This window comes from Cynara cardunculus, assembly GCF_001531365.2.
Source record: "Cynara cardunculus var. scolymus isolate 2C chromosome LG 15, CcrdV1, whole genome shotgun sequence".
Classification (NCBI taxonomy): domain Eukaryota; kingdom Viridiplantae; phylum Streptophyta; class Magnoliopsida; order Asterales; family Asteraceae; genus Cynara; species Cynara cardunculus.
This window is the reverse complement of record NC_037542.1, coordinates 4,866,561-4,875,047: the sequence shown is the minus strand read 5'-3', so window position 1 is coordinate 4,875,047 and position 8,487 is coordinate 4,866,561. Positions and strand designations below refer to the sequence as shown.

General features: G+C 34.2%; 1 protein-coding gene across 1 annotated transcript; it reads left to right on the top strand.

Moving 5' to 3' along the window:
- Positions 1-74: 74 nt before the first annotated feature.
- LOC112527712 (cytosolic sulfotransferase 5-like) lies at positions 75-1,137 on the top strand. Its single transcript, XM_025138487.1, has 2 exons — positions 75-401; positions 499-1,137. The coding sequence occupies exon 2, from the start codon at positions 531-533 to the stop codon at positions 969-971; it is 441 nt and encodes a 146-aa protein (XP_024994255.1). The 5' UTR covers positions 75-401; positions 499-530; the 3' UTR covers positions 972-1,137.
- Positions 1,138-8,487: the final 7,350 nt, after the last annotated feature.

Sequence of the window (8,487 nt, the reverse complement as noted above, 5' to 3'; positions counted from 1 at the left end):
TTTACAAATATCAAGGTTTTTGGCATCCTTGCAGGCATTTGCAAGGTGTTCTTTCATGTCAAAAACACTTTCAGGCTCAAGACACTGATATCCTTCTTGTTACCACTCCCAAATCAGGCACTACCTGGTTAAAGGCCATCTTATTTRCCCTAATGAACCATACCCATTCCCTGTTACCTCAGGTCAACCACCCATTACTGTCAAACAACCCTCATGTGCTCGTGCCTTTCTTGGAACTGAAACTCTAYCTCGAGAACGAAAACCCAGATCTCTCATCCTTCACATCTCCAAGACTCTTTTCCACTCAYATGCCATACGTATCCTTACCAAAATCCGTCCACGATTCGCAAAGTAAGCTCGTTTATCTTTGTAGAAACCCCAAAGATACTTTGGTGTCTCTTTGGTTTTTCACAAACAAGTTGAGGCTCAAGGAAATGGGGACAAATCCACTTGAGGACGCTTTTGAGAAGTTCTGTGCAGGAGTNTTGGTGTCTCTTTGGTTTTTCACAAACAAGTTGAGGCTCAAGGAAATGGGGACAAATCCACTTGAGGACGCTTTTGAGAAGTTCTGTGCAGGAGTGAGCATATATGGTCCTTTTTGGGATCATATGTTAGGTTACTGGAAGGAAAGCTTAAACAATCCCCAAAGAGTATTCTTTCTGAAATATGAAGAAATGAAAGAGCAGCCAGAGCTTCATTTGAAGAAACTTGCTGACTTTTTAGGGTGCTCATTTTCATCCAAGGAAGAGGAAGAAAGAACTGTGGATGACATTTTAGAGATTTGTAGCTTTGATAACTTGAGTAATCTGAAAGTGAACAAGGAAGGAAAGCTTCCATCTGGGGAGGATTTCAGTGCATTTTTCCGAAAAGGTGAAGTTGGAGACTGGAAAAACCATCTGACTCCAGAAATGGTTGAGCGTCTTGACAACATCTGTGAAGAAAAGTTCCAAGGATCAGGGTTGAAATTTTAACTTGCATGAAATGGTATTTGTAAGAGCTGTAATCAGGGGTATCTACTTCAATATTAAGATAAGTAAGCATCGAATAAAGGTTATATTTGCGTAAACGATGTATTTATGATGATGATATAATATAATTACGAAGTAATATGATGATTATTACTAAGGTTTATCGATACAGTTTATTGATATACAATATTAATTACGTGAAATTAGTACATGTGTTATTTAACTATACATCATGTGAGATTAAAGAGACGACATCGATCGTTGATCTCAGAAAGTTAAAGGTGATTACAATGATGTATCAATTTTATCACTTTGTGATTCGGTCGTATATGATGTATTGTCTTCAACTAAAATAATTAAGGATCGGTATGTTAAGTTTTATTTGAAGGGTGTTTCGAACTATGTCTGTACTAATCCCGATAAATTGTTGCTATCAAAAATCAGTCATGTAGTTAAAAATCTTGAATAATCACCGTATTTAAAGATGATAGATTTTTCTAACAATATTGAGTACTAGAAAAAATATATTGGTATGCGATAGATATATGAGTTATGATGTCATACCCCTCTTTTCTTAAGTGATATTTTCACCATAATTTGTTTGAGTATCACGAAATTCACTCGATAATACTCTCAAATTTTTCAGTCCAGATTTTATCAGTAGTTGTTCATTTTCGAACCCAGACAATCGTAAGTGTTACTATGTTAATGGTGAGAATAACTCTCTATTGAATGAAAATGATTGTTTGAAGTAAATAGTGAAAAAGAGCGCTAAGAGTCATAGATTTCAGATCTTTTGAGGTGTTCAGACACATTGAATAAGTGGTATCAAAKCAATGTTTTTAAAGATTCTTAGTGTCTTCCATACTTTGTTTTTAAAGATTCTTAGTGCTCTTTAGTTTCAAAGTAAGATTGTTTAGATTATGTTCTATACCTTTTTCTTATTCCGCCAACAGTATGTAAATTCAAGTGTATTGATTCTTCTTTTATTGATTTAGAAGAAGAATCAATACATTTGAATTTACAGACTCTTGGCGGAATAAGAAAAGGTATAAAACATAATCTAAACAATCTTACATTGAAATTAAAGAGCACTAAGAATCTTTAAAAACAAAGTATGGAAGACACGAAGTTCCTTGCATGCATAAACATGGAGAGAAGATAACAACAAAGAAGATGAAGATATCAATAACAATGAAATGGAGTCTTCTCTGGTACTTGTACCATGTGCATTAAATGCACGTTATAGGTGTAATCCACGTGTCATGAGAAGAATGGCTCATTGGTACTTCTCGTTCAAAAGCAAAGCAGACTTTGGGCACTTGTGAACAATTTTCCAAGGTGGCGCTGGTGAGTGGATAAGCAAGGGAACAATAAAGCAAATCCGTATTGTACCTTTTGTCTCATGGCAACATGGGATTTTGACCGGTACATGAGGGGATAAGACAAAAACTTAATACGCAAGATTCTTATTCAGCAAGGGGAGGTGTTAGACTTAATTTAACTTCACGAATACCATTAACATATCAGAATTGAATCAATTCATATAGAGAGATTTAGGGCTTGAATTGTGTACCTTGTGCGATTGATGAAGATGAGTTCTGATTGTTGTTTGATTGATCACCCATTCTGTCTCAAGATCCACTCTTAAGTCCTTACCATTTGATGGCCTTTGGTAACTGATAGGATTCTTAGTGTTCTTGATAGAGATAGATGAAAATGGCGCCAGAGATGCTTTATAAAGGGCTGAAGGGTTGTTCTCACCATCAAAGAACCAAGATAACTGTCAATTAACCAACTGATATATATATATATATATGATAGAAAGGAAGAGTCTGATGGTACGCATACATATATATACTTGATGCTTATATATAAAGCATAATTGTTATTATGCAATTAATCTTGTTCTCAAGGTGAGCATATATATACATATATGTTTCTATATATGCTACAATCTCCCACTAAACAAGATAATAATTTGATAATAACAATTAACTAAATTGTGCACTGGTTTTATATAATCACATCAGTTCCTTCATAGTACAAAACATTGAAATTGAGCAGTGGATCATGGAAGTTTACTGATCAATAACATTGTGCAGGCTTTCAAGGTCACAATGATGCAACCTCAATGTTATATACCTGTTTATTCGTACCATATCCTCCTTGAACATTTACAACTTAAAATTTCAATTCAGCAAAGTTCTGTAAATGCCTTAATTGCTTGAATTTATAAAACTGCTTCAACAAGCATATGTGAACATCCAAATTTGTACAATCATAGTTTCACATAATCAATTAACATAGTATATTTTAAGCACATATACACAAGCATGTATTAAATAAATACATATTACAATGAAATACATGCCATAATTATCATCATATCAACCTTAGATGTCGAGAGAGTCTATCATTCACATGGCTTTAACATGCTTCTTGAAACATTCAACTGGAAGTGCTTTTGTCAAAGGGTCTGCCAATTGTTCCTTTGTTCCTATCTTCAAAACTTCAACTTCCTTGTTTCTGACATTCTCCCTCACTGCAAAGTATTTTACATCTATATTCCTAGAACCACTGCTTCTTTTGTTATTTTTAGTGAAAAATACCGCAGCAGCATTATCACAGTACATTGTAAGTGGTCTTTGTATTGAATCTATAATCTTCAATCCAGCAATGAAATTCTTAAGCCAAATGGCATGAGATGTTGCATCATAGATAGCTATATATTCTGCTTGAAATGTAGARGTAGCAGTCAATGATTGCTTGCTTGCTTTCCATGAAATTGCACCTCCTGCCAACATAAAAATGTAACCATAAGTAGACTTAAGGTCATCATGATCTTGCTTATATGAAGCATCTGTGTAGCATTCTACTTTCAGCTCCTTATCAGATCCTTCATATGTCAACATGTGGCTCATAGTCCCCTTTAGATATCTTAGCACCTTCTTTCCTGCAACCCAATGTGAATGACCTGCATTGGATTGAAATCTAGACAACATGTTTACTGCAAAGGCTATGTCAGGTCTAGTGCATACTTGTGCATACATCAAGCTTCCAACTAGCCTTGCATAGGGTATTTTGGTCATTTCATTCCTTTCAAATGAATTGCTAGGACACTGCCTTTTATGCAATTTATCACCCTTTGAAATTGGGGCTTCACCTCTTTTGCAATTTTCCATGCCAAATCTTTTCAAAACCTTTTCAATGTAACCCTTTTGAGACAATCCTAGAGTTCTTGTTTGTCTGTTCCTGATTATCTCAATTCCCAATACATAGTTTGYTTCACCCATGTCTTTCATGTCAAAATTCTTCATAAGAAAAGTCTTTGTAGATTGTAAGAGACTTTTACTATTAGTTGCCAACAGTATATCATCTACATATAGTATAAGAAATATGAAGTTATTCCCACTGGTCTTTGGGTATATGCATTCATCTAATTTGTTTTCCTCAAAGCCAAAGTTATTCATGACAGCATCAAATTTCTTATACCATTGTCTTGATGCTTGTTTTAGACCATAAATGGATTTGTTCAAAATCTACAAACCTTATTGTTATTCAATGCAAATCCTTCTGGTTGACACATATGGATTTCTTCTTCCAAATCTCCATTTAAGAAGGTAGTCTTTACATCCATTTGATGTAATTCCAAGTCAAAGTGTGCTACAATGGCCATTATGACTCTGAATGCATCTTTTGTAGAGACATGTGAAAAGGTCTCATTGTAATTGATGTCTTCCCTTTGATTGTAGCCCTTAGCCACTAATCTTGCCTTATATCTATCAACATTTCCTTTTGCATCTCTTTTAGTTTTGAACACCCACTTACAGCCTATAGGTTTTATAGAATCTGATTTGTCAATGAGGTCCCATACTTTATTATTTGACATACTAGCTAATTCATCTTCCATGGCTTTCACCCATTTATCCTTATTTGATGATTCCATAGCTTCCTTAAAACTGATTGGGTCATCAGCATCTCCTAAATCAAATTCTATCTCAGTCAGATAGACATGATAATCATCAGGTATTGCAGGCCTTCTTTCTCTTGTAGACCTTCTTAGAGTTGTAGTGTTTGGTACTGTATCTGTTGGTTGTTCTTGTATTGGTTCATGTACATGCTCAGTCTCAAGTACATGTTCTTGATCATGTGTRGACTCATGTATTGACTCTAATAATTGGTCCTCAGTAATATCAACTATATCATCTAATATACTGTTTCTTACTATGGGTATGGATTGTGAGGTCAAATCCTCATTTTCAGGGATCAAGGATGATTCCTCTTCATGATATATCATCCAATTGTCTAGATCATGTGAAGTTTGAGAAGAATTTCCTAAATCATCATCTTCATTAAACATTTCATCATAAAACACTGCCTTATTGGTTTCATAAATTCTTTGTCCTCTTCCTGGGTTAAAGAACTTATAAACTTTGGACTTTTCTGAATATCCAATGAAGAAAGCAGAAATTGATCTAGAATCTAACTTACTTAAGTTTTCAACATGATATTCCCTAGTTTCAGCCTTATATCCCCACATATGAAGGTGATTTAAACTAGGCTTATATCCATTCCATAGTTCAAAAGGTATGCCATTAATTTCCTTGGTTGGAGTTCTATTGCAGATATATTTTGCTGTCTTCAAGGCCTCTCCCCAGAGAAACTTTGGCAAGCTAGATCTAGCAAACATACTCCTAACCATGTCCATTAGGGTCTTATTTTTCCTTTCTGGTACTCCATTTTGCGTAGGAGTATATGGAGTTGTATATTCAGCCTTGATACCAACTTGTTCCAAATAAGTGGCAAAAGGTCCCTTATGCTGTCCCTTTTCAGAGTATTTGCCAAAATACTCTCCTCCTCTATCTGATCTGACTACTTTGATTGTTTTCTCAGTTTGCCTTTCAACTTCTGTTTTAAAGCTTATGAAACAATCCAAAGCTTGTGATTTTTCAGCCATTAAAAATACATGGCAGAATCTAGAAAAGTCATCAATGAATGTAATAAAATACTTGCTATCACATATTGTTTTAACTGGAAAAGGCCCACATATATAAGTGTGAATTAATTGAAGAATGCATTGACTTCTTTTAGACTGAAAATTTCTGGAATTTGTCATTTTCCCCTTTAGACAGTCTATGCAAGTTTCAAAGTCATCAAAGTTTAATTATGGTAAAATCTTTTGTCTAATCAGATCTTGCATTCTTGATTTTGATATGTGTCCTAATCTCTTATGCCATAAAAAGGATGAGACATTTTGTTTATGTTTCTTTCTAGTTCCTGTCATTTTATTTATGGAACATATCTGCCTCTTATAACCTTTGTTGATGGTTTCATTGATGCAATTCAAGTGACAATAGCCATCTATTAGATATGCATTTCCAAAGCAAGCATCATCTAAATAAAATGTCATACAATCTTTATCAGCATAGAAGGAAACATTATTTTTATTTACAAGCTGGGAACCTGACACCAGGTTCCTTTTTATTTTAGGTATATAATATACATCACTTAATGTTAAAACATAATTGTTTTTGAATAGCAATCTACATTCACCAATAGTTTCTACTTTCACAGCTTGTCCATTTGCTGTACACGCCCTTGATTCATTCAACCTTGGGGTTGTTATCTTTGACAATCCCTGCATGGAGTTGACAATATGAATAGGTGAAGTTGTGTCAAACCACCATGAATGATCATTTTTACATGTAGTGGTCTCTAAAGAAAAGAAGTGATTTATGTTACCTTTCTTATTCAACCATTCCTTGAATCCATCACAATCCTTCTTGAAGTGGCCTGCCTTCTTGCAAAAGAAGCATTTCAGTTCCTTTTTCTTCTTAAATGGTTTTCCTTTATTCTTACTACTCTGAACAAAAGGAGTAGATGAACTTCCCTTTTGGAAACTAAAATGTTTCTTCATCTTAATCTTAGCCTTAGACATATGGTTGATGGTTACTGTTTTTCCTTTATTCTTCACTTCTGATTCTTCTTGAACACAAATAGTGATCAGCTCATCTAGAGTCCACTTTTCTTTCTGTGTATTGTACAGGCTTCTTAAATGACTATATTGGTCAGGCAGAGAATTCAGGAGAAGGTGTACTAGAAATGAGTCATCAATGGAAAWTTTCATTTCCTTAAGTTTACAGGAAGTATCAATTCCTTGTAAGATGTATTCTCTTATACTTCCTTGTCCATTGAAACTCATTCTAATCAGCTTATTCATGAGGTAACCTGTTTCTGCTTTATCAGAAACTTTGTACTTATCAGCTATTGAGGCTAAGTATACCTTAGCAAGGTCTGATTCTGGTATGACTCCTTTGACAGCATCAGTTATACATTTCTTCATATAAATCAGGGCCATTCTATTATGCTTATGCCACTCTTGATGTTTAAGTTTGATCTCCTTAGGTGCATTATCTGCTGGTTCTGGTGGTGGATCTTCCTTAAGGACATGATCATAGTCTAGAATCCCTAACATAAGTTCAATGTCCTCCTTCCATTTCTTATAGTTTACACCATTCAGAGGTGCAAAATTAACTACACTCATAGGATAGTGGGTTGTATGGGTTAGAAATTGTTGTCTATCTGTCTTGCTTGGTGATCCTAATCACAAAACAGGTCATTTCAATCAGTAATGTTTAACTTATAAAATGATCACCTATGAAAAATTAACATACTTTGATCACAAATGAAGATATCAACTTCGAATTTGATTCCTTTTTGAGAAAGCATATCATATTCGAAGATTTTGATATAAATAAGTGTCTGTTTCAATCAAACTGCTATGGCAGTATGTGAAAGAAAACAGTCACTATTGAATTTGATTCCCTCTTGTTGTGATTCAAGACTATTATGATAGTACTTTGAATCACAGTAATCCAAAATCACTTGGGTGATATGTGGATTCTTGGTGTAATCTTAATCTAAAGAATTTGTATAATCAACACGTAAAAGAATTATCTACTGCCTAAATCAGAACATTCATGCTTCTACATACAGAATCGAAAACAAGCCAGAGAGCAATTTGAACAAGATTGTGAAATAATACGACTATACAGAAGATTCCTTGATGAAACATGAATTCAATTAAGCCACAGTATGAATTGGTCAAAACACAGAGGCCAATCAATTTTGACTTAATCTGTATAGAAATCGATTTGGTTTAATCATAACAGAAATCGTTTTGCCTTAATCGAGTCATGAAATCGATTTTACAATCGTGTGCAAAATCGATTTTGGTTAGTCAATATAGAAATCGATTTCTTATGCAATCGATTTTGGTCAATTAATTGATTTCGATTTTCTGTAGTTTGAATCGGCTTCATACACGGCATTTCATGAAGCGAACCATTATTTTCATTAATCGATTGATTAATTCATGTTACTTGATTCAATTTGATGGGTTAATTGGCTCTGATACCAATTGTTAGACTTAATTTAACTTCACGAATACCATTAACATATCAGAATTGAATCAATTCATATAGAGAGATTTAGGGCTTGAATTGTGTACCTTGTG